General features: G+C 36.7%; 1 protein-coding gene across 5 annotated transcripts; it reads right to left on the minus strand.

The window, feature by feature from the left end:
* Positions 1-1,075: 1,075 nt before the first annotated feature.
* Positions 1,076-23,472, minus strand: SKIL (SKI like proto-oncogene). 5 transcript variants are annotated; one of them, XM_079101501.1, is made up of 6 exons: positions 20,678-23,472; positions 11,230-11,327; positions 8,746-8,978; positions 5,607-5,836; positions 4,961-5,116; positions 1,076-4,113 (listed from the first exon to the last, which is right to left on the minus strand). In XM_079101501.1, the coding sequence occupies exons 1-6, from the start codon at positions 21,773-21,775 to the stop codon at positions 3,955-3,957; spliced, it is 1,974 nt and encodes a 657-aa protein (XP_078957627.1). In that variant the 5' UTR covers positions 21,776-23,472; the 3' UTR covers positions 1,076-3,954. The 5 variants fall into 5 exon arrangements, with proteins under 5 accessions (XP_078957627.1, XP_078957629.1, XP_078957628.1 ...); XM_079101503.1 differs by having other exon boundaries at positions 4,892-5,116; positions 8,884-8,978; positions 11,230-11,323; positions 20,674-23,472; XM_079101502.1 differs by having other exon boundaries at positions 4,892-5,116; positions 8,884-8,978; positions 20,678-23,469.
* Positions 23,473-26,526: the final 3,054 nt, after the last annotated feature.

A 26,526-nucleotide genomic window follows, 5' to 3' on the forward strand; every position in this document is an offset into this window, starting at 1 on the left:
AGGACAGTTTTGTGTGTCATGTAATGCAACCAACCACAGCAATTTTAATCCTAAAACTGTACATCATTGGCAAAATTATAAATTGAATTATGGTCAATAAAACTAACAATTTGTTTTAACAGTTGCAGAACAGATCATTCATTTACTGCCTTCACAGGTTAAAAATTCAGAAATAATTTAAGACTACTATGTTGGCATAAAATTATTAGGATAAACAAATACTTCTAACAAGATAGTTAAAAGCAAGTGTATTTTACTTGTCACAAATACTAATTTCCCCAAAAGATGTCCTAGACTTAGTAATTATTTTAGTAGGATGTTTTTACTAGAACTACTATAAGTATGCTGTGCTTTATTTTCAAGTGAGGTATCTCTATTGAAGAAAAAAAATCTTATAAATTTATTTTATATTAAACTACTTTGTTTTCTGGGCTTCATTTTTAATTTTTTTTATATTTCTAATTGAAAAACAGTAGCACTACCTAAGACATTTAATTCTATTTCTAAGCAGGCTCCAAATTGCATTATATTGTTTAGAAGCCAGTTAAGTGGAAAGATTTTACAAAAAAGAAAAAAGACTGTCCTTTTAAAGAAGATGCATTATAAAATACCCATATGCTTTTCTTCCAATAGTGGAAAGGCTTAAGAATTCTATACTAGAAAAAAAATGTAAGCAGTTTATTCAATTCATCAACATATAATACAGCAGTTATGTCCCTTATTGCTGATAGCATCAATAAAAACTATTAACAAGTAGTTCCAAGCACAGGAATAGATGTACAGTATGAGCACAATTTTTCATTATAGTAATTTTAATGTCCTGCCAAGTGGATTAAATGCATAAAGGGCAAATAAAAGTGATTATTCTTCCCTAAGTAATCAGAACATCTTATCGTTAAGAAGAAAATTTCAGAAGCTGATCAAAATCTTCAGTATTAGCTTTGCAATTAGTTCTAGGGAAATACTTTAAGCCTGTTTTATATTACTTGTGTTTCCCTGTCATTTCACTTTCCTTCAAACAGAAGCCACAGATGTGCAAATAAACTGGTTCTTCTGTCATCTCTTCTAAAAGATATGGAAAACCTGCTAATATCATAGTACTTGGTCTATTTTACCTACTTTACTTGTTTTACAATTCAATATATACAAATGATTTTATATCTAAACTGGTAATATATTAAATATGTTATAAAACTAGTCCAAGGAGCATAAAACACCCTACTTCTCATGGACACAGAAATTTAAGCAAAAAAAAAAAAAAAAAAAACTTTACAAAAATTAAAGCACAAGTCAAACTTATGTTGTTGGTCAAACTTTTCAGTGTTAAAAAGTTGCCATTTGTGAAATTAGGGTGGCTTAAGAGCATCCTCATTGACCGCAGGTTTTCCGTTTACTACCTTTATAGATTTGGTACGTTTTTCTCATAAAGTTTATGTTATAGATACACTATCACTACCCAAATTAAAAATCACTCATCACCCAGTAAGAAAATTGTCTTTCTTCCTTGTAAAATGCTCTAGCAAATTCTTTTAGGCTGATCCTTTAATGCAGCTTTTTGAACAATTTCATTTTTCCTAAAAATAATAATATGAAGTCTGATGGAAAATCTGCTTGCAAGCGAACTTGGCACACAAAAACTAACATCAAAACAAACTAAGCTAGCAATCAGCACACAAAAAGAGCATGCAAAGAATAGGAGAATAAGTTTTATATGGATAAGATACTTCAGCAGAGGTCACTTGTAAAGTATTACAAAAATTTCTATATTGTTTTCAAGCTATATGGTGCAATTTAACTTAAAGTTACTTCTAACAATAACAGGTATATTTACAATTGAAAAACTATTTGCAAGGAAGTTAGAAAGAAACCTATGGCACATCAATGAATCTTCTGGAGAACAAAGACTATAATATGTCACATGGCAAGTTTTCTTCCGTAAAGGACTATAAAAAATATTTCTTTACTCAATTCTAAATCAAGAATTGAACAGTGTTACTTACCACTTAGAATTCTAAAGTAACATATTTCAAAGACTAAGAAATTTATTTCAGAAGTTTAGAGGTGAAACTTAGGTTAAGCTTATCATTTACTAAGTAACATAAGCAGAAAGGTTTTGAGGGAATTAAAAAAATAAATGGAATTATAGATGCTTGAGTATGTCTACAAAAAGCTGAGTTATGACACAACTAATTCACAGCTAAAATAAAACTACATTATAAATGTTTGTGATTCTTCTTTCTCCAGATCTAAATCAATGGCACTGGGAGGATACATAATTTTTAATATGTTTCTGCTTGTCATTTTCACTTTGTTCCTCCTTGAGGAGATTTCGAGAATCAACCAATTAAGCTATAGGGTAAAGCTCATTATAGTAAAAGCTTATAGTAAAGCTTAAATGCAAATTACACATTATTTAGAAAATAAACTACATTTTGTGAAGTACAAAAGTTCTTTTTGGATGTGTGAGTACCATTAAGCAAAATGTTAAAATAACTAGTTAAATGATAACCTAGTAATTTTTGAAGTTCTATACCATTAGATATCTGCCTTCTATGCTGAAAATAGTTTATAACTTTAACTCTAGCTAATTTATTTTTAAAATAAATTTAGCTTTCTTCAGTAATTTCATATAGTACCTTATGAGAGAACATGAAAAACAAAAAACTCATGGAATAGTAGTATCGATCTTCCTTCAGAAAACTTAATATTGAGAATTTTACTTAATAACTTTAAAACTAAGAACTAACTACTATGAGATTTGCGATTAAAAACATTTTCTAGGTTTTTTGTGCAAAAACTTAAAAAAAAAAGTGCAGATGTTGCCCTTCTCCAAACTCCGAAATTCCTTTGACATCTAAAAATTATCCAGAAATCTTTCAGGAGCAAATAACTAAACTGTCCTACATTAACCTATCAGACACTCACAGTATACTGTAAATTCCTGATTTTGATATCAAAGAACAATTGAAAATGGTCCATTCGTGCAAATTTGGTAAGATAACATTTAAACATACAAAAGACCAAACCTTTAAGGTGTTTAATATTTTATAATTTAAAGGAAAACAAATCCATTATATAAATTTCAATAAGACCCATAACCTCATATAAAAACTGTACAGGAGGATTATGGATTGTATAGAAACCAATGTACATCAATGGAATCAGTTTTCTTAAGAACATTAATATTTTCACACCACTATTAACACCATTAAAAAGTTCAGAAATTATTTTTCTGAAGTCAAGAAAATTCTAAATATAATCACATTTAAATTGAAAGACAAATTATAACTGCTTCCTGTGTTCAGCAGCAAAGCATAACTAATAAAGCATGTTATCTTTGCCCATTGTGTCCATGGGTATGCTATAACTTCATCAATGAAATTCCTTTTAGAAGACACCAAAAAGAAGAAAATTGGTGGAAATTCAGTTTCACATTCTGAACAAAGTAAAAGCAAATTTTATATATAATAATGAATGTACTATATCAATTCAGAAAGGAGATTGTGTTGGTGAAAAAAATGGAGACTCAACTCCTTGAGTAGTTCTACATTACATATTTGAATTAAATAACACCATTTTGTTTAACATTGAGTTTGAAATATGGATGACAAAATTGACCACAGCTATCTTCCATCAATATGCAGCTTTTAAAAAGTACACAATTATTAATTTTGCATTAGAAATATAGGTAGATTATCTACTAGTTGAAACCATATACTACTGTTAACAAGCTGAGTGGAAAAAAAGTACAAAGAAACATACATTTCATTCATTTGGAAAATGTAAAAATTTATGTACTAATATATAATCTCTTCACTTTCTCTGATCTACAAATGAACAGAAAGCCTAGTTATCCTCATGCAGATAAGATGTTCAGGATTCAATCACCAAAGCAAGCAATAAACAAACAAAAAACTCTGTCAGTCATACACAGATGAATCTCTTTCGCAGTTTCTACTCTTTAGTGGTCTTTGATGATTTCAAAATTTGCAGCTTTAGCTCTTTTATCATCATCTCTAATTTCTGTCTTGCCTCCCGTTCCTGTCTAAGTTCATCTTGGAGTTCTTGCCTATCAGCCTCAGCATGGTCCAATCTCTGTCTCAGCTCTGCCAACTGTGTGATTTAAAAGGTTGTGTCAGTTTTCATTCAGTTTTATTATTCCATTTAATCTTGCTACCATGGTAAAAACCTATTTTCAAATTACTTTTTAAAAAGTTAATTATTTCATGCATATTACAATCCCCTTGAATATCTAATACTTTTAATTTGACATTTGACATAACATTCAGAGAAAAGCAAAGAATCAAAAGAAGCAAACACCTTCAAAGCACTTTCATCATGCCCTACACTTTACCTCTCATCACAGCCTGCTTATTTGTTAATCTTCCCTGTATGGTTAGCTACTATTAACAAAAAAGGACTTATTTATTTTTTTGCCTCCAGTGCTTCTGAATATAGCAGGAACCAGTTCAATTTTATTAATTTGTTGACTTGAAAGTCCAAATACTATATTAAAATAATGTAAAATGTTTATTTATTTTTGTGGTACTTGGGATCAAATGCAGGGCCTTAGGCATGCTGAGCCAGTGCTGTATCACTGGGCTATATCCCAGTCCAACATAATATAGAATTTTATATTCAGAGAACTAGTCATTAGTGATTTAGGTAATTAAATTACAGGAACACAATAAAAGTTTAAAGTAAGAAAGTAACAAAGGACAAAACTACCTTGAAACAATAACAGCATGAAAATTACATTTAACAGAATTATCTATTTTGAAATCTAGCCTAGCAAAATGAACCTGGCCAAAAGGAATTCCTTTAATAGAGAAGGAATAGTTTCCACTTCTATGCTGAAAGTGCATCTTGATACAAACTGAATAATTCTTACCTGTGCTGCATATTCAGCCTCTTTGTCTTTTTCTAAATTTGAGTCACAGGTACATTTTTGCTTCATTACCTGCTCCAATTTTTTCTCCAAGTCTTTCTGTTCAACATAAAATTCTTTCATTCGTTGAGCATGTTCATTCTGCAAAGATTCAAGCTCTTTCTGCAAATTCTGCTGTTCTTCAGTGAGTTCCTTCATAGCTTTTGAACTATTCAACATTTCCACCTCCTATAACATAAACACAATATTATTTTTACTTTATTTCTATCATTAAAAAATTTAAGTTCAGGAAAAAAATACAGCAGAAAAGACTTAAGCTGGGCATGCAGCACACCCCTATAATTCTAGCTATTCAGGATGCCGGGGCAGGAGGATCACAAGTTTGAGGTCAGTCTCAGCAATTTAGTGAAACCCTGTCTCAAAATAAAAAGCAGAAAGGCTGAAGATGTAGCTAGTGGTAAAGGGCCCTGGGTTCAATTCCTAGTACCACCAAAAAAAAGAAAGAAAGAAAACGAAACCTAAAATTCAGCTTATTAGTTCTATGACGAATTATCTTGAAAATCTATTTTCTCTAAAAATTTTAAAGTAGGTTAAAATTGCTTATCAGTGTAAAACTGAGTAATCTTAAATATATTTGCAGCACCTCATCTTGACTTTCCTTACTAAGAATATGCAAAAGCATTTTTTCACAATGTCATTGTTTAGATAATAATTTTACCATCTGAAGTTGTTGCTTCTTTTGCAGAATTGAGTTCAGTTTCTCCTGTTGCTTTACGTAAGTTCTCATTACTTCTTCCATGATTTTCCCCTTATCATCCTCACAAATAACATCTTTGACAAGAAGGGAAGATGAAGCTGCAGCATCATGATTGCTTGGGTCTCTTACTAAGTTGCAAGTAGCAGACTCTGATTTCTTTTTACTTGTAGAATTATTTGAGATCGATGGATCTTTGACAGGACAAAAAAATTAAATAAGGTATGAATATCACTCTGTTTAAAAGTCACTAGAACAATCCATAAATGCAATGAAGAAAAGAAGTCTATTTACAAATCAAAATAAATACTTAATAAATTTAACAAAAGGTGTGCACTTTGACTATTATGAAACATGACTGAAGGAAATAAAAACATGAATACATGGAAAGATATCCCATGTTCATGAATGAAAACTTAATATTAAAAAACAGCTGTACTCCCTAAATTGACTGACTTATGCAGTACAGTCCCTATCAAAACACTCCAGCTTCCAGCTTGGGTTTTTTGTTGTCATTGTTGTTGTTGTTTGGTTTTGTTTTTGTGGGGTTTTTTTGCAGAAATTGTCAAGCATATTTTAAGATTCACATGGAAATTCAAGGAATTCAAAATAGCCAAAACAATCTTGAAAAATAATAATAAAATTGGAGGACTCATGACTCCCCATTTCAAAACTCACTACAAAGCTACAGAAATGAAGATGGTTGGAGATGCTGACTTAAGAACAGACACATCAGTGGGAAAAAAATTCTGAGTTCAGAAATAAACACATCCATACTTTTGTAGGCAATTATGCTTTGACTAGTGTGCCAAAGACAATGTAATCAAGGAAAAATAGTCTTTTCAACAAATGGGAAACTGTATTCCCTTGCAAATGAACGAGACTGGACCTCATACCACATACAAAAATTAACTCAATATGCAGTGAAGACCTAACTATAAGAGCTAAAACACTTAAATATAAACCTTCCTAACCTTGGATTAGGAAAGTTTCTTAGATATGACACCTAAAGCAAGTAGCCAAAGAAAATAAATCAGACTTCACAAAAACTAAAATCCATTATGCTTTGAGAGTCACTAACAAGAAAGTAAAAAGATAACTGACAAAGTAACAAATTAATGTGATAAGGATCTAGTTTTCTAGATATATAAAGAACTCTTAACCATGAAGAGATAACCCAATCTAAAATTAAGCAAAGCATCTGAAAAAGATTTTTCCCCAAAGGAAATACGCAATAGCCAGAAAAACATAAAGATACTCAACATCGTTAGTAATTGGAGAATTACAAATCAAAACCACAATGAGATAGCACTTCACAACCTACAATGGCTATATTTGAAAGACAAAAACAAGCACTGACAAAAAGATGTGCAGAAATTAGAAAACTCACAAGCTACTAACAGAAATATAAAATAGTATAGGGTGCTTGGAAAAGTCTGACAGTCCCTGAATACATAAACATACCAACCACGTGATCCAGCAATTCTACTCCTAAATTTATCAAGAGAACTGAAAACATGTCCACACTACAACTTGTACACAGTTTGCACAACAGCATATTTCATAATAGCTGTAAAGTAGACACAATGCAACTATCAATCAACAGATGAAGGGATAAACAAAATATAATACCTCCATACAATGGAATATTATTAAGCCATAAAAAGAAAAATACCGAATGCAACACATTCTGAGAAAACATAATTAGTGAAAGAAGCCACATACAAAAGCTACATTGCATGATTCTTTTAATGTGAAACATCTAGAATAGGAAAATCCATACAACAGAAACAGATTAATGACTGCCAAACGCTATGGGAAAAATAGAATAGAGTTACTGCTAAAAAATCATAGTTTCTTTTCAGGGTGATGAAAATGTTCTGGAATTAAATAGTTGGGATGGTTGCAAAACTTTGTGATTATACTAAAAACCACTAAATTATACACCTTAAAGGGGTAAACTTTACGGTATGGGAATTATATCTCAACTGGTTTTTAAAAATCACTAGAATTTAGGAAATACAATATAATGCAAATATGACATAATGGCATATTACTAATTATTGTTCGACACACCTAAATCCAAAGGAAACTAGCTTTGAAAATCTCAAAATGAGAGCTGGGTATGCAACTCAGTGGTAGAATGCTTGTGCTTAAGCATGCACAAAGCCCTGGTTTCAACCCCCAGTACTGTTTAAAAAAAAAACTCAAAATTAAAGTATAGAAATTTCTCAAGAATCTCAATTCTCTGTGAAAACAGTTAAATGAAGCCTCTCCAACTGTTCCAAAATGGCTAAAATAATTGTCACACTGCCTAAGCACTAAGCAAAGCTGTGCTTCCACATGGAATATAACACAGGTAATATTTGAGTAGACATGTTTCATTTGGTCCACAGTATTTTAAAAGGCACCATAGATAACAAGGTTTTTTTTTTCCTTTTAAATGACCAGCTAGCATTCTGCATTTATGCCATCTGGTTGGCTCCCACAACTTTCAATCCTTGCTTTATTTCATGACTTAGTTTCTCTGGGTTCGATACCTAACCACTCTTACATATCAGTATTACTTCTTAAAGTTCATTAAATGGCTTCTCAGTTCATAACAAATTGGGTGAAAAAAAAGTTCCAGGCACAGTGGCACATGCCCATAATCCCAGTAGTTTGGAGGATGAGGCAGGAGGATCAAAAGTTCAAAGTCAACTTAGTGAGGCACTGAACAACTCAGTGAGGCCCTATCTCTAAATAAAATACAAAAAGGGACTGAAGATGCGGCTTACTGGTTAAGCACCCCTGGGTTCAATGCCCAGTACCAAACCAAACAAAACAAAACCTACTAAAGAATCTGATAGCAAGAAAAGGTAGAAATTTAAAAAATGACAAAAATCATTTGCAGTATGAAACTATATAGCCTATCTATATCTGTCTCATTAGCTTCCATTGCTATATTCATTCTAGAAAAGTACAGAAATCACCCTGAGTTTTGAAAGGTGGCATTTTTAAGGTAAAAGTTTCAATTATCTGGAAAATCAGCAAAAACAGAAACCTCTTTTAAAATAAGTTTTTAGATATCTGATTTTTAAATATAATTCCTGAATATACTCACCTAATCGGCTATATAATTCTCTACTTGTTTTTAAATCCATTTTCTCCTGTTCCTCAAGGGAGACATCTGGGTAAGACACTGTTTTTTGATGTTTATTACTAGTGTGAGGCTTCTCTGGCTGTCTTGATAAGGACTTACTTGCCTCTGTCTTTGTGACCTCTTTAGACTGGGATACAGCAGAAGTAAGTGAGACATTTGGAGCAACCACTTTATCACACATGTATAAGTAGTAGCTGAAAATAAAGAAAACCAAGATAAGGCACATATTTATATATTACATTAGGTACAAGTCAAAGTATGTGACATATTTCAATGGTCAAATTCAATTTCTTCTTTTTTTACCAAAATACACAATATAACAACTCAGAAAATGAGTCATATAAAAGATTTCTTGGGGGAAAAAAATGAGTACTGTAGGCATTATGATCAAAATTATGAGGGATTTTGTTATTTTGTAAGTAATTTCTTAGCATTAAAAAGATACTTGCTGGAGAAAAAAACCAAGTCTCTTCCCCTACCCTTAAAACACCAGAGAACTAAAAGCATGCTGCACTTCACAGAGTTGCAGAGTAGGTGAGTCAATGAGTAAATAAAGTTTACTCCAGAAAGAGAAAAGACTATACACTACTTGTTGGAATTTGGATATGAGGTACCCCAAAAAAGCTCCTGTGAAAATGCAGAAATGTTCAGATGTGAAATGATTGGACTGTGAGAGCCATAACCTAATCAGTGGTCGATTCACTGAACAGATTAATAATTTCAAAGGACTAATTGGGTGTTAACTGTAGGCAAGTGGGGCGTGGCTATAGGAGATGGATTATTGGAGGCTTGTCTTTGGGGGTTGTATCTGGCTCCCCTTTTTCTTCTTTCTAGATGCCATGACCTGACAGCTTCCCTCCAACCATAGCTTTCATCAAGCTGTTCTGCCTCACTGGGGCCCAGAGCAATGGAGTCCACAGATCACGGATGAACCTCTGTAACTATGAGCTCAAAATAAACTTTTTCCCCTATAAATTGTTCTTGTCAGGTATTTTGGTCACAGAGCTGAAAAAGCTGACTAAAACACTACCCCAAAGCAGGGAACCCCTGCTCTTTGCTAGAGTGAGACTGCTTTAGTCACCCTCTGCATGACTGGCATAATCCATGTTAGTTCAATGAGGAGCTCCCAGGGCCCTTTAAGGAACTCAGAAAGAGAGAACAGGTGAATGCTGTGAATGTTGCCCAGGTACTAGGTAATTCGCCTTGTATCAAACCTCACGGATCAATCTTAAAAGACTAGTACTTCCTACTTATTTGACAAAACAGCAATAAAAAATTGTGCAAAATTTAGATTGAAAGGATAACTACCAAATTGGGTCAAAGCTCACATAAAACAGCTCAGATTATCTACAAAGCTCATAGAACAAATTTAAGCTAGATATTTAACTATATTTTTAACTAAATTTAAATAAACTTTAGTGAAAAGATACAACCATTTAACTAATACTTTATCCCCTAACCTTCTGATAATCTCTTATATCTCATTTTCTTTGTATAGGACATCTACATTTTTTCTCTTTATCAATCTCATGAACTCTAGATCTGAAAACTCAATATTCTGCTAAAAAACAAAACAAAAAAACACTGACAAATAGATTTAATAGTACCCAAAAGTCTTTGAATGCAATAGGATTAACAGTGATTTTGTACAAGTATAAATAAGACTGGTGTAAATAAGACTGAGACTCATCACCATGCGTGGGGGAATTTAGATTTATTTACAGCAGCAGATAAAAATCTAGGACTCAGTATATAAAGAGCTTATAATCTATGATGTATTTTGTCAAAAACAAGAAAACCTGGGTTTGGGGTTATAGATCAGTGTTAGAGCACTTACTCAGCACACGTGAGGCACTGGGTTCGATCCCTCAGCACCACATAAAAATAAATAAAATAAAGGTATTGTGTTCATCTATAACTAAAATTTTTTAAATGAAAATTTGATTTTGAAGGATATGGTTATTATAAAAGCTCAAAGTTTCAAAAGACTTCCTTTCTAAAATATCAAAGTTACACACCAAACTCTTTTGAAGAGTTGGTTTATCTCTTGAAAGGAAGAAATTAAAGGAGAATTTTCATTATTTATTCAAGGCAAAAGGAAATGACCTATTTTTAGGAAAAAAACACAGAAATACCAAGTAAAGGTTATCTCAAACAACCAATACAATTTATAATTAATTTCATTTTAGATTCTTTCTTTGAATTTTTTCTAATAAGAGGAAATAATATAATCCTCCTATAATTTCCCTATAATGACAAATAGAAACAAAAGATACTTGAACCCCAATGTACCTACCTAAAAACAATTTTGAATATTCAAAGATATTCTATGAACAAGAAAGCCTAACACTATACAGTGAATTCCAAGGTTCCCAGAATAGCAGCTGGTAGATAGCTGTTTAATGAATGGGTAAATGAATGAATGAACAAATAAATACCACTCACCTGGGGTGTAAAAAAGAGTGTGTCTGAGAAACATGGTCACCTTCCTGCTTTATAACAGGATACCATGACTGTAATTCCATTCCTGATGTTGTATCTGTCTGCAGAAAAATGTGGAAGAGAAAGTTTATTAAAGGGAAAATGTAATTATTTATTTATTTGATGTATGTATATGTCTATATATGTATTGTGTATATATGTATGTACATGTATATGTATATATACATACACCACCACCCCCAATGCTAAAAATCAAACCCAGGGCCTTAAACAGGCTAAGCAAATACTCTATCACCTAGCTACAACCCCAGCCTGATGGTTAATTTTATCTGTCAACTTGAAAGGGCCAAAGGTAAAGAGGAGTTACATTCTTAACAATCACCTTCTAGTAAGGCAGTAAGGCATTCTTTCCTAAAAGGACCACACCTAATCACCTGAAACTCAAAAGAGTGCTACATGAACTACCACACCATAGTTTCAATATGGATTACCAGAAATGACTTCATCAAATGTCATACATGTAGAATCTATTTTAAACAAGAGTACTATGTGAACGTACAGCATTGGGAACTTTGATTCTTATTCTTGCTATTATAGTCAGCTAGAGTGTATCCCACCTCTACAGTGTCTGTTAGACTAGTAACTATATAACATTCTACTTTGGCCAATTAAATCCAAAACCACTTTGTTAATAACTATCAGTAAACATATTTCTTTATAAATATGGTAAGCTTTTTTTTTTTCACCCCAATGCTAAAGGATGAGCCATATGTGTAAATAAAGGAATAAAAAAGAGAGAAATGGTAAAAAGTCTGGCAACTTAATGAGCATCTACCTTTTAAAGAATTTTATGCATCCTGCTTGACTCTAACAGTTTGAATGAAGTTTTATTCACAATCCAAATCCAGTGTCTATTTCTATGATGTCCCTAAACTTTAGACACTACTTTAAGCAACTGCCAGCACATATGCTTATTTTTAGACATATGCTTAATTTCTTATTCTCAAGCCAATCTACTAACAGAGTCACAAACCACAGGTTCTAAGAAAATCTCCCTTTAAGATTAGCTAGTGTAGTCACTAGCCAATGTCTGAATTTCCCATTCAACCCTAAGTTACTATCCGGTCTCTGATGGAACAACCACCCGAGGTTAAATTTTCAATACCTACCACCCTGTCTTTCATTCAAATATTCACTTTCAAGAGTCTCTTTCGTATTTGAAATCCTATTCCATGAAGCACCAAAGAAGTCCAACAGTCTGCATTTTATCACATATACAAATTAAATAATAAAAATGACAGTGACATGCACAACACTAACCATGATTAAATGCTACAAGTTAGTTTTATCTAATATGCTGTGGTAAGCCACAAAGACATTTATAACAAATTATCCTAACTGCATGTTTAAAAGAATTAAGAAAAGTACATATTACACAACAAAACATTCTCGAACATTCCAGATTTTCTGATCTACTCTGCATTTGTACCAACATGCAAATTAGGTTTTCAAAAAAGAACAATTAAATGGCACAGTAGTAATGCTACTGATCTGGAATAAAAATTAGATACCAAGATATGAGCCATCTATTGACTTTTCTCTCTTACCTTTCAATATGGGAATAATTTAAACATTAAAATAAAACACATTAGGGGCTGGGGCTGAAGTTCAGTGGCAGAGCACTTGCCTAGTACATGTGATGCACTGGGTTTGCTCTTCAGCCACCACATAAAAATAAACAAAGGTATTGTGTTCATCTACAACTACAAAAAATTCTTTAAAAAAATAAAAATAAAATATATTATGTGATTTGGTTATAGAGAGATGATCACTTAGTAGCTTAAGTTAGATCCTTAACATTTCTAAATGCTTTTATTGCTCATCTTCCCCACCATTAACTACCCCAAAAGGAACAGATGGCATTTCACTTCACACACGTAAGCAAAATTTCAGATATATTATTTCATTCCAAAGATTCGTTAAGTCATAAAACTCCAAATAATAGCTAGGAAAGCAACGCTGAATTTTAAATGACCCTAAAATGTATGCTTAATTTTTAATTAAAAAAATTAGAAAATGTGTTTTACAGAAGTTTCTCTAAATTTCTGCATCTTATTATGGTCTTTATACACATGACTCTGATAATTGGATTTCCTACTAAAGAACTATTGTATTTTGGTAATACAATGCACACTAGTCTCATAATGACAAATAATTCAGAGAGCTTGATTTATTTATTAAAAAGAAGTTACCACTTTTTAAATACCAAAGCAGTTCCACCCACTTAGTACCACTGTTATCATACAAATATTCCAATCTGTACCAGCAAAAACAAAACAAACCCTTTAGAAGTCCTAGACAAATGCTCAGTAATAAACTACTTTTAGATGGGCACTCTAGTTTTTCATTACAGCATCCAGATTAGTATTATGATCTCAAAGTTCTAAATACAAATGCTTCAAAGTACTGAAAAATTTTTGAAATTTTTGAAATAAAAAGTACTCTTTTTTCAAAGAATAAAACTTTTTAAAAACTATATGGAAAATTATTTTTAAAAACAATTTAAAAGATGCTAAAAATGATGAAGATTAATTTTTGTGTTCCTAAGACAGTAAGCAGGTTGGTAAATTTAACAGTCTATCATATTAATGGAATGATTACACAAGAAGTAAAATGTAATGCACATTAGTTTTATGCTAGTCCAACATATATCATTATCAAGCTTATCAAACACATAACGGGTATTACATAAGTAGGAAATAACTTCTTTGATACAAGTGAATGTATCTATCAGGACCTTTTTAATACCTATACTACTAAGCTAGTCAAGTGTCCCATAAATGATTCTCAGAAATATACAAAAGACACCCTACTAGACAGCTGCCAACAACTCTTACTGAAGAAACCAAATCCCTCTGTACAGTATCAGGTTTCAATACTTCCAACATGTTGTGAATGAGTGTCTCAACAACTGAAATGGAATACTGTTACAAGGTAACAAATAGCTACTTATGAGATTTTAAGGCTTAGTCTTGAGCCTCACTTCATTGTAATTATTAGAATTAATCAACCTAATGCAAAACTGGGACAATATGATCTAAGCATCTGCACTAACTTATCAAAAATGGATTTTCAGGAGTCACAGCAATGCCTGCTGTTCCCACAGACTAATCATACCACCTACCTCACAAAGTCGATTTTAGGTTTGAAGTACTTAAAAATACTCACAGGAAAAGCAAAGGCTGAAGTTCTTAAAAATAAATGTGCAACTATTACCTTACATCCTTCATGTGAAATTGTTAGTCTGTCAGTCCCTCATAACTTAAAAGGAATAGGCTGATAAAAATCCTGTTAATTCCTAGGACTTCAAAAGTATATATATGTTTACACACACATGCAGGAATTCTGTGGTGTTCAAAACATTTAATATGCAACTCTGTGGAACCTTCAATATCATAAGTATATTTTCACTGAAATGTCAAAACTTTTATTAATCTGAATAAATACAAGGCTTTATTTTTTTATCATCTTAGTATACTTTTTAAAAATTGTGGCCTCAGATTATTTGGACCTTCAAAAAATGTAAATTGGCAATATCAAAATGGAGATTAATCTTACTATGTGTGATATACTCTATTTTCTATTTTATTCTATTTCATGTTCTTTTTTAAATGCTGGTGACCCATTAAATTGATTTCATGACCCTCCTGACCCTTCTCAACTAGGTTCTCAACAGAATTAGAAATGCCCCAAGGCATTCTTTGTACGGAGTGAATCAATTTCTCTCCAACAATGTAGAATGGTGCCTACAGAATGGTACTAAGTACCATCCTCAGGAAAACTGACCTCACTCAGATCACATATCCTCAGAACCCCAGACATATCATAGAACCCCAGACAAGAAAGGCTCCGTGGATGAAATACACAGTTTGAAAAGAAACTCAGACCTAAGGATATATACCTAATTTTTTTCACAAGTCCCTTTAAAAAATGCTGATGATTCTATTTTTTAATGCTAAAAATGGATACAGATTCTGCATTTCTGAAAACAGGGGCACTATTCCTAAAATATGGGGCACTATCCTCAATGCCAGTCTTAAGATTTCCAATAAAATGTCAGGAAAAGGGAGGATCTACAAATCCTGTTATTAATAGAAAGAGCTCCAAAAACTTAATTACTCTAAACTCATTACAAAGGCCCAATAAGAAAACAGAGGGATATTCTTAATGAAATTCTTATGCGATCCAAATGGACTGTGAGGTCTCTATCATTCAAAACCTCAACCAAGTCATGGAAAAGGCACTATCTCCATGAGAACCAATCAATGTACCTTTTCAGATTGTAAATCTAAAATAATAAAAATGTTTCAGAACTATTTCTATTTTTTATAAAAATCCTATTTCACGCTTTCTTCCTACATACTTTAAGTAAATAAACAATATCCAACTAGTGTACTGTGTACAAACAACTAAGTGGGAGACACATTTGAATCCAGTATACAGTTACCTTGCCTATCTTCTATCTTAGGAATAGCTTCACATAATTCTAGTATAGCCAAGAACATGATTAGGGGAAGAAGGAATCCCCAAATACATATGCATACTTCAATAATCATTGAAATATCATCCTAAATTTCTTTTTGTGTATGGGGTACTGGGGAATCCATGGGGGCTCTACCACTGGATACAGCCCCAGTCCTTTTTATTTTTACTTTGAGACTGAATCTCCTTAAATTGAACTTGCAATCCTCCTGCCTCAGTCTTCTGAAATTACACAGGGGCCTGACCATCCTACATTTCCATAGTAACTTTTAACTTTTAACTTCCAAAATACTTTCACATACACATTCATTCTCTCATTTGAGTCCACGTGTAAAATATATGTATTAAAGGTTAAACCATTTCAAAAAGAATCCCAATTCTTTAAAACACAGTTAGTGTTGTTTTTTAAAAAATTATTCAGTTAAAAAAAAATTAAGATTTCATTGAGAGCCTTTGACATGCCAGGCTCTAAAGGAAGTTGTGGGGAGAGGCGATCAATCTCTAAATGCATGAAGACAGTCATTAATTCCAAAAAGTTAGACAATATTCACCGTGGTCCCTCATATAAGCACAAATAATTCACCTGACTCTGACCTTATCTCCACTTGATCAAAACTTGTGCTAATCACAAAATGCAAACTATACCACAGAGGTAACAAATGACCATGAAATCTACCATAATTACTACTGGAATGCATTTTGTCCCATCACAACTCTTCATAGTTGCCCATTCTCTGGAGTATATGTCCTGACTTCATTTAGATTTATACTGAGAAACACATTTCCTAAACAAATGTACAACAGATTGCAAGAGGGGAGAGATTTTTATACTATAATTTGAGGTTTTTGTACTCAAAAAACCTCTGCAGAAATGAAGAACTGAAATGAAAATGCAAAACGAAAGGCAGTAAAACAACTAGTAAGCTTTCAGGGAAGTTTTGTTTTGGCTTTTCTTTTTTGTTTCTGTGCTAGAGATCAAACCCAGAACCTTGGGCATGCTAAGTATATGTTCTATCACTGAGCTACAACCCCCAATCGGGAAATTTTTTTAAGGATTCTATTTATAACACAGATAGCCTATAAAGGTTTTTTGCCCCTAACTAAAAAGTAAAAAATGTACTAAGAGTAGCTCAATCTGAGTATTAGTAATCTAAGTTTTAATATACTTACAAGGGCATATATCATCCTTAACTTAGTAAAGTGGAAATTGTTAGCCATATACTATTAACAGTGAAGCATCACCTATAATTTTTTTATTAACTGACTATAAATGGTCTAACAGGCTTAAAAATAATCTTAAGTAAATATCACCCTTCAAATTTTATTAACAAATGATCAATTTGCTTAGCAACCTTTATTCCATTGACCAAAATTAATTTGATCTAATTCTGTTTGAATACCCACTGATGATATGAAAAAGAATCACAAATATGATATTTTCCCACATATTGGTGTACTAGAAAATACAATATTCATTTTTCTAATAAAAGCACAAAAAGCTCATTTCAGACAGTATGATAATATCATTATGTGGAGCAAACTAGGCAGGTCTAAAAATCAAGTATATTTTTTACAACCTGAATAAGAAAGATGTTCATAATATACCCTTAGTTTCCTCAAAGAGTAAATTCAGTTCCTTACTTAGAGCACTGACCTTACACAACTTATTTCTCCCATCTAAATATAGCTCCTAACTATGCAAATTGAACAATCATTAGCTATGCAAGTAAGTAGTTTGTTGGTCACTGCTAGTATCATTTTCATCCTTAAAATAATTAAGTTGCTACATTTCAAACAATCATCTATTTCAGGGGTTTTTAAAATTCAAAAACAGTACTTTGACTATATAAACTATATAAGCATATCTACATTAGTATTCACACTAAACATAAGGCCCTTTATGTAACAGGCTATTATATTTAGTATAGTATTAAAAAAAAAAAGTCCTGGTCTGAGTTTATAAAATGATCTTCCTCTGGTCGACTGTTTGACAACCAACTTACTGACTCACAAGATAATGAAAAATGTTCCCTAATCAAGGACCATCTCCCTGTTGCCTGTCCCAGTTAAATACTTTAGTCTATACAGATATGTGTAAGCTAATACAGAATTTAAGACCCATTATACTAAGGTAAGTTGATAAGAAAAGCTAATGTTCCTCAAAATTTTGTTTCTGCCACTACATTTGTTTCAAGAGAAAGGGAAAATTACCAGACTTCAAGTGAAAAGATCTGCATACAACTCTGACTCAACCATCTATCAAGCTACACAGTTAGGAACATATTACATCTGAGACTAGTTACTCTCATGAGAATACATGTTCAAACTTGCTTTACTCACAGACCCTCAAAAAACTACCTCACAGGATGAAGTTGTAGCTCAGCAGCAAAGCACTTGCCTAGCATGTGTGAGGCACTGGGTTTGATCCTTAGCACCACGTTAAAATAAACAAATAAAGGCATTCTGTCCACCTACCACTACAAAAAAAAATTAAAAAGAAAAACTACCTCACAAAGTTTTGAGTAGTAAATTTTTAAAATGTGCAGTGAGGCAAGCATAATTTTTTAAAAAAATTCAAATAGGTATTAAACATGAACAAAAAAATTTAAGATCTGATTGTTGAAAATTTTCTTAAATTCTTTTGATTCAGATAAAATTGGAAGTAATATTAAAATATAACAAAGCAAATTACTAGCCAAGTGTGGTAATGAACATCTGTAATTCCAGCAACTCAGGAGGCTGAAGCAGGAGAATCACAATTTCAACTTAATGAGACCCTGTCTCAAAATAAAAAAATTAGGGCTGGGGGTTGCAGCTTAGTGATAGAATGCCCCTGGGTTTGATTCCCCAGTACCGAGGGGGAAAAAATAAACTACAACACTACAGCAAATGCTGCAAAAATGCAACATATAACATAGCAAAGAGATGGGGAGGAAAAAACTCACCTCTCCCAAAAGCAAAAGTGTATTCAAATTAACAAATTCTGGGACAACAATGGACTACTTCCCAGATAAAGGATGGTTTCAATTTTAACCAAACACCAGCACATTCAGTTTCAGTTAATATGTCCTCCATCTTTTTCTTCCTTCAACCCTGGCATGGTTCTGTTTTTTCATACAAACACAGAGAAGGAAAAGAGGCAAGGTAGTCTATCCCCAAAATGCTTATGTCAAGAGTAACAAAGATTTGAAAAAGAATATCTGGCAAATATCTGGCAAATAATATGGCCACCTATAGACATATAAGCATAGGGTGTCTACTTAGAGCTTGGGGGCAAAGATAATGTAAGTATCAAAAAGGGTCATATCACATTGTGAAAACAGATCACCTCTGAGCACAAACCCCAGTATTGTAGAAGTACAGCTGTAAGCAAGTTTCAAACTTTTGAGTACTGCCTTGAAGTCAATAGAGTTTTAAAACCAATTAATAACTGTACCTGAATCTAGTAGCCACTGGCAAGGAATTTAAAGTACTAACCTTTTGGGAAGTAACAAGCAGAGCAAACTACTCTAAATGAGTCTAAAAGTCTCCCATCTTAAGTTTCAGAAGTAAATCACTGTCTTAAAACTATGCTAAGTAAATTTCCCTCCTTAAGAGTACAATGATAAGGCACAAGACATCTAATCTTAAATTCTAATCCACCCTTAACTTAGCTATGAACAACTTTGGGTCAGTCATTTAATATGCTTCATTCACGTCTATAAATCAGAAAGATATGTCAAGCAATAAAAACTAATAGTGAAAATATTTAAAGTTTTAACAAAACATGCCAGATTTGTTTTATAAGAATTAAATAAATTATACATGCAAAAGTGCTCAAGAGCAATGCACGCCATATTTCAAACAATGAAGTGTTTGGTATTGTTATTATATATCAATTTAAAGTCAAGTAGGAAGATATATACAATAACAAGATCAAACAGTATTTAATAATTCAAATTGTCTTATTACCCAGGCATTCAAATTCTTAATTAGAATGAAGATATTAGCTTAGCTACCAGATAATGCAGTGAGAATAATAAGTTTTAGATCTCTTTGCTAAAACTTGTTATATTAATACTTTACTAATGTAAAACAAATTTCTTGGTTCTAGCTGTGTCATAAATTTTAAAAATTATTCCTTACTTTAAAAAAATATCTCGCGCTGGGCACAGTGGTGCATGCCTGTAATCCCAGCAACTCAAGAGGCTGAGGCAGGAGGATCTCAAGTTCAAGACCAGTCTCAGAAACTTAGCAAGAGCCCCCAGCAACTCAGAAATTCTATTTCAATATAAAAAATAAAAAAGGACTAGGGATGTAGCTCAGTGGTAAAGCACCCCAGGGTTCAATCCCCAGTACCAAAAAATAAATATCTTGGTTACTAGAATCACAAATACTTCAGACAAATGTCTTTTCTATTTGTTTCCAATACTGATCAAGCCTGAATATCGTATAAACATCAGGTATCACAGGTGTGACTTTGAAAAATGCTGTTTCGGGTCCACCATAAGAAATGTTTAGGCTAGTCAATGGAGAGAACACCATAATACCAATAGTATAAACTATCTTGAGTCCTAAGAAAACAAAGGACTTAGTCATCAAGAGGTAGGATGTATGAAAATGACCACAGGACCAAACAAAGCCCAACTCCTCCACTCCCTGACTATATAATTTTGGGAACTGCCACCCATCCCAAACTCATATCTATCTGTGAAATGGGAATAATCCTACTTCTCCCACCAGGTTGTTTGGAAGGTCAAATGAGAAAATATACAGACAAATATAGCCTAAAAATTACAGTACAGATGTAACATGACATTGATTTGTGTTTTGTTGTTGCTTGAGCAGTGTTTCTTAACAACATGTAAATTATACTCTAGATATAAAATTTTGATTTCAAAGTAAACTATTACTCAAAATTGCTACTTGCCTTCGATTGAGTTCTCTTTCCATTCCTCATGCTAAACTTCTCCTTCATTTCTTCTAAAATTATTTTCAGTTTCTTTTCTTCAGGTGTCCCTAAGTATTTTTGGTTCACATGAAGATAACAATGCCATTTGGCAGATTCAAAGCCCCAGTGGCAAGTTCTTTTGTCAGGTGATCTGTGAGAATGCATCACAAATGTCTGGGGTGCAAACATTCCACAGCACTCCAGACACTGAATACATGGAGCATCAGGCTGAACATAAAACTGAGGTGCAAAGAGCCCCTGACATTTGCCCAAGCATTCATGTTCCACTTCAAAGGCACTGCCAGTTTCCTTTAACTGGGCCAATGAGTTTTTAGCAGGAAGTATGCTACCATTTTGAGGAAAAGTTCGTGGCCGCAGTAAAGCATTACAAAGTCTTTGTGCATCAGTTAATGTGATCAGCCCACAGGATGGAGCATTGAAAGGAAGTATTCCCAGGACCTTTAAGATATGCAGCTGATCTGAAGTACACCTTGAACAATATATATATAACTCATCACACACTGTATTTATTTGCTGAAGTGAAAATTCTCGTAGAACAGAATTTAAGACTTGGGGCAAACAGAGTCTCTTTTCTCCCCCAACTTGAAAACAAGAAATAGACTCCCCTTCCAAAACAGTCTGGGTGAGCTCTGTGGAGCTATCAGAAGGGATGAGCAGTGGGCCAGGGAGAACCTGAGGAGATGGAAGAGGCAGAAATACAGTAGGTGACATATTTTCTTGGGAATACCGAGCGGAAAATGCTGCTGGTCCACCCAGAGAGCTCTGACTACTTAAATGGAATTGTGCCAATGTATGTTTCAAACTGGGATTTAAATTTAAAGGTTCAGGCACAGAAGTACAGGTCCGCTTGACATGCTCTCCATCAGTTTCCATTGGTGTTTCTCCATACTCATCCAAGTGTTCCTTCTTTACCGTTGGCACCTTGTTTACCATTTTTCCATTTGCATGAATGTCTGTCAACAGTTTTTTCACTGGAGGGCTGCCATCATCTCCCATCCCATTCAGTTTTTTATTTGAGCCCTGAACCAAAGAGAAATTTGCCTGTAGGTTTTCCATTACTATACTATTGTGTTAAATAACTAAGTCTGAGATTTGCATTTTTATTTAGTTGCTTATTTTGAAGAAGAGTAACTGTATCAAATACTTTCAATTTATTCATAAAAAATTGTAATTTCCAAAAAGAAATCTTCTTACACAATAGATTTTGCAACTTTGTTTTGGTTCTGCTTATATCCTAGTATATTTCACTGCAAACACTATAAAATTTCTCCTTTGCTTCTAGTAATAAATATAACTTAAGAGGTACAATTCTGAGGAGGCTTTTCTTGGATTCTTCATATATGTGTAAAACAAAGTTACCAATTTCTCAATTCAAGAGGTCCAGCTTCAATGCAATCATTTGGTTAGTATTTTTTTTAAGCAAAGCAAGTGTAAAGTTTATGCCATTACTGTTTCATAAAACCTAGACTCCAACACAAGTCAAAATAATGCAACCAAATTTAATTTTTGCCACCAAGGACACCAAAAAAGGAGAGGGGGAGTATCCCCTCTAAAAATGGTCTGTTGATCTGTGCTGACAAATTGAAGACTTGTGTAAATCTTCACACCAGTAAGAAGAGCCTCTGGCTCCACTTGAACTTCTACAATTGAAAATGATACTTAACAAAAAATTGCCCAGTTATCTTCAACAATTACACTTCATTCTTCTTTAATCTGGAAGAAGAGAAAGGGGATGGAGGAAGAGTTATATGTGAATTTGTTCCAGAGGCCAAAGGGTCAGTTTGAAACCAGTTTCTTAATCTTAAACTAAGTTCACTTAACCAAAGGTAACACTTGAGCTATTTCTTTAAATCTAACACCAAGTAACTAGAAGAAGCTTCATTTAACTAGAAAAGCAATTTGGAAGATAGGCAAAGGGAGAAAAAATATCCCTCAAAAAGAGTAAGGCTACTCAAATTCAGAATCCGAAGAACCTTAAACAGATGATCTCAACCGAAACTCAGTATCAAAGGCTTTCTCAGTTATACTATTATAAATAAAATATAACCCATTATTTCATCCAATTTTTTAAAAAAAGTAATTTCATTTAAATTCCCTCAAAAAACAGGAGTTAATGTTAAGTAACTAAGTTACAATCTCAAGTGCATTAATTCATCTAATCAACGTATGCTACTTTTCTAGAATGACTGTAGGCAAAAATTAACTTTCCCTTTAAAAGGTTAGTAAATTTGCTTAATGGAAGCCAAAAGCTGTAAGACTCCATGCCTGGGAATCTCCATCCTTGAACAAGACTAATCCGGGACAAAAAACACAAGGCAGACAGACCTCACAAAGAATGCAAATGGAGGAAAAGGGAAAAAGAAAAGATTCTACCACTTCCTCCTTTAGAGAAAACCCAAAAGAAATCCAATAATTAAGAAATTTTTGTTCTCCAAACTCCCAGCAGTTTACCTTAAAACAAACCCAAAGGATTAAGGTCGAAAGCCACTAGCCATGTACTGACTTTTGCCACCATAAGGACACCTCATCCATCGCAGGCCAAGGAAGAGGGCAGGAGACATGACCTAGAACGTGGGGAGCCCCTAAAACCCTGACGCGCTCCGCCCACGCAAAGTCACCCACCCATCTTTAACCCGAAATGGAGAAGACAAGGAGCTTAAAGCGCCGGGACCTCTAGGGGGTATGAAAAGGGGTGGAGGGAAGTAGAGGGAGGAGTCCTCCAACCCCCACCCACGAGCCTGGGATCACCCCAAGTGTCCCCCCCACCCCTCCCACTACGGGGGCCGCCGGGTGAACGATGGAAATCCCCCGCGCACCCTCTGCCCGGGAAGTTCTCGGGTGTTACCCCAGCGCCCCGAGGGCTGCACCTCCCCCGCGCCGGCCCTGAGCCAGACCCAACTGGGGACCGCGGGCAGGTTGGCCGCCCAGCCCAGATCCCCGTGCCGCCGGGGCAGACCAGCCAGGTCGAGCCCGGGGCATCCCCGCGGAGCGCAAGACGGGCGGGGGTGGGGGCGGTGACCGGCGTCCAGGTCTCCGGGGTCCAGGCGTCTCTGGTCAAGTGCAACACCCTCCCTTGCCTGCGCTCACCGCCCGGGATCTACTAGGCGTGATCCGCCGTGGGACACCCGCCCCACGACCCCTCTGGCCCCGACCCCGCCCGGACCCGCGCATCCGGACCCCCGACTCTGGTCTCTGCGCTCGGGAAAGCTCCACCAGCTTTGTTAACTCCCACCACCCCTGTCGCCGCCGTCGGGCTCCCCAGAGGTCGCGCGCCCCTGGCCTCCCGCCGCCTCCGCCACGTTCCCCCGCGAGCCCGGGCCGCACCTGTGCCCGCCGCCGCCGCCGTCGCCGCTCGCCCGCTCCCTTCGGCTGTGCCGGCGCCGCTCCGAACCCCACACACATCGCTACACACAGCCCTCTGACGTCACCGTGCCCTCGGCCCGCCCACGTCACTGCGGAGACACACGGCTTCCCGCAGACGCCGCCGCCGTCTCCGGCCGCCCGGGGGAGAGCGAGGGCGGCCAGGAGGGGGAAGGGGAGGGAACGGAGCCAGCGGAGGCCCCGCGCGCGCGGGCCCGCCGGCGTCGCCGCCCCCTCGCGACTCCCAGCCCCTTCGGGGACGCGCGCGCCGTCTGGCCTATTGTGGCTCCTCAGGGATCCCCCCGCCCTGTCCCCCCCGCGCGCGCGTCCCCCATCCCTCAGGCGCGCGCCCGGCGCTCCTGGCCCAGCGCGCCGTCTGGGCGGCTGGCGCGCGGCGCTGTCTGCGGTGCACCCGGCGCAGACAGGATGTTCCCTCCCCGCCCCACCCCCATAGCCACCCTCCCTCCTTCCTTCCTCGAGTCGCCCAGCCGGCTGTCTGGGGCCGCCACAGCCCCACCCCCGCCCCACCCGCTGCTCTGTGGTGACGGGCCAGACCCGGGGGCGCCCAGGCCGCTCGGCCGTCGCGCGACAGGGAGGGAGGGGGAAGGGCGGCCGCGCGGTGCACTGTGCGCGACCCCAGCAGCCCGCAGGGCGGAGGCAGAGCGCCGCTGCCCGAGGTCAGGCGCGGCGACCCTCCCCCCGCGGGTCGCAGCTGGGCCGCCCCGCCCCGGAGGTAGCCGGGCGGCGGCTGCCCTGCAGCGCGCCGGGTGCTGGCCCTGCTCCCCCGGGCCCGTCGCGCAGACGTCCCCCGCCTCGCGGGGCCTCCCACCCGGCTGCCCTCGCCCCCGCGGGGCCTCCTGCCCGAGGGCCGCCCTGCCAGCTGCCGGCGCTCCGCCCCGCCCCGGCGGCCCCCGCTTCGCCGGGGCGGCCTCCACCCAGACGCCTTCCCCCGGCTGACCTCCATCCGCCATCGGGCCAGGCGGGCGGGGTGGCCAAAGTTCCGGCAAAACCGAGGGGAAACATTTCTGTCCCCGCTTCTCAGCCTCCCACCCCACCAGACTCCCTTCTTGGTTCCTAAAGGGAGCTATAAATTACATGTTTCTTACCGTGTTTACTGAAGGGGTTTGGGTTTGGGTTTTTTGTTTTTGAGAAAGAAGACGAGATGGGGGTGGGGGGAGATAACGACTTAAAGAGCTTTCAGGGGCGACCCTGGGGCGTGTGGGGTGAGGGTAGTCAGCATATTGAACTCTGCGGAGCTGCACCGTCCCATTTCGAAACATCAAGAAATCCCCTTTTTTCCACCCCACCGCAAGATCAGGAACTGAAATAGTCCACCGAGTAGCAGTAGGCAGACTTCAGGAGGGACTCAAGCCTTGACCTTTCTTCCCCCCCCGCCCCTCATTTTCGCCAATTTCTTGCTTCACTGTTTCGGGGTTGCTCCTGTGGCAGGGGTCTACATTTGGAGTCTGCGACTAGTACTCGCAGTATTATTCCCCTCTTTTCCTTTCCACAGGCCCACCAAAAACTCATAAGCCTCTCGTCCTCAGCCAACCCCGCCCCCACCCCCACCTAGGTTCCCTTCCCTACGCCCCCATCGCCAAGCTCCCAGGTCGTGCCCCCTCTCCCACCCCCCACCTTCTCCTCCTTGACTGCCTCCTTTTCTGAACATGAATAATTCCACAGCACTTCCCATCTGTTATTGCCATAGAGACAGAAGCTCGGTAAAGATAATGATGTTCTGTGCAGAGCCAGTGGGGGGAGAACAGCATCTGCGAGTCTGGGGGAATAGATTTTCTAACCGCGAGTATATTCAGAAGGCCAAGCTGCAGAGCTGAGGTGGAAGACTGGACAGTCCTGAGAGTTGGCACCAGCTCAGCTTTTGGCACCTGACTTCTGTGTCTAGCAAGAAGAATGAATTTTTAGAAACCAAGATAACTGATTTAAAAAAAAAAAAAAAAAGTGATTCTGGAACTGTAAATAATGATAAATGTCTGGTAGTCATTTTATCAGCCATAAAAGTAATTACTTGCTTTTTAGTAAAGCCTGAGAACGAAAATATATAGACAGTAAACAGACTTTTGAGAAATCAACTACATTATCATTCTTCACTGTTCTTGTGATTTGCTTTCCACAGGAATCTGATCTTGAGGGAAGGATCCTTAGTGCCTCTGTTTTTATGTGTAATGGTTTGAGAAAGTGACAGGCAAATGTGGCTAGAACTAATCGAACTTTAAGGACATCTTTTCACCACTGTTCGTCAAAGTACAAAATGTACCAAATTAAAATTCACTTTGCCCTTGAACTCCCCAAGTCTTGGCCTCAGAGATACAGATTTGAATGCAAGCGAAACCAAGCAGACTACCTTACATAGATCTAATGCTGATGGGGAGGTTCTAAGACACATTTTTGCAGGCTTACTAAAGGATTTTCAGAAGTATCAGTAAAAT

Source organism: Sciurus vulgaris (assembly GCF_902686455.1).
Source record: "Sciurus vulgaris genome assembly, chromosome: 10".
In the NCBI taxonomy this organism is placed as follows: domain Eukaryota; kingdom Metazoa; phylum Chordata; class Mammalia; order Rodentia; family Sciuridae; genus Sciurus; species Sciurus vulgaris.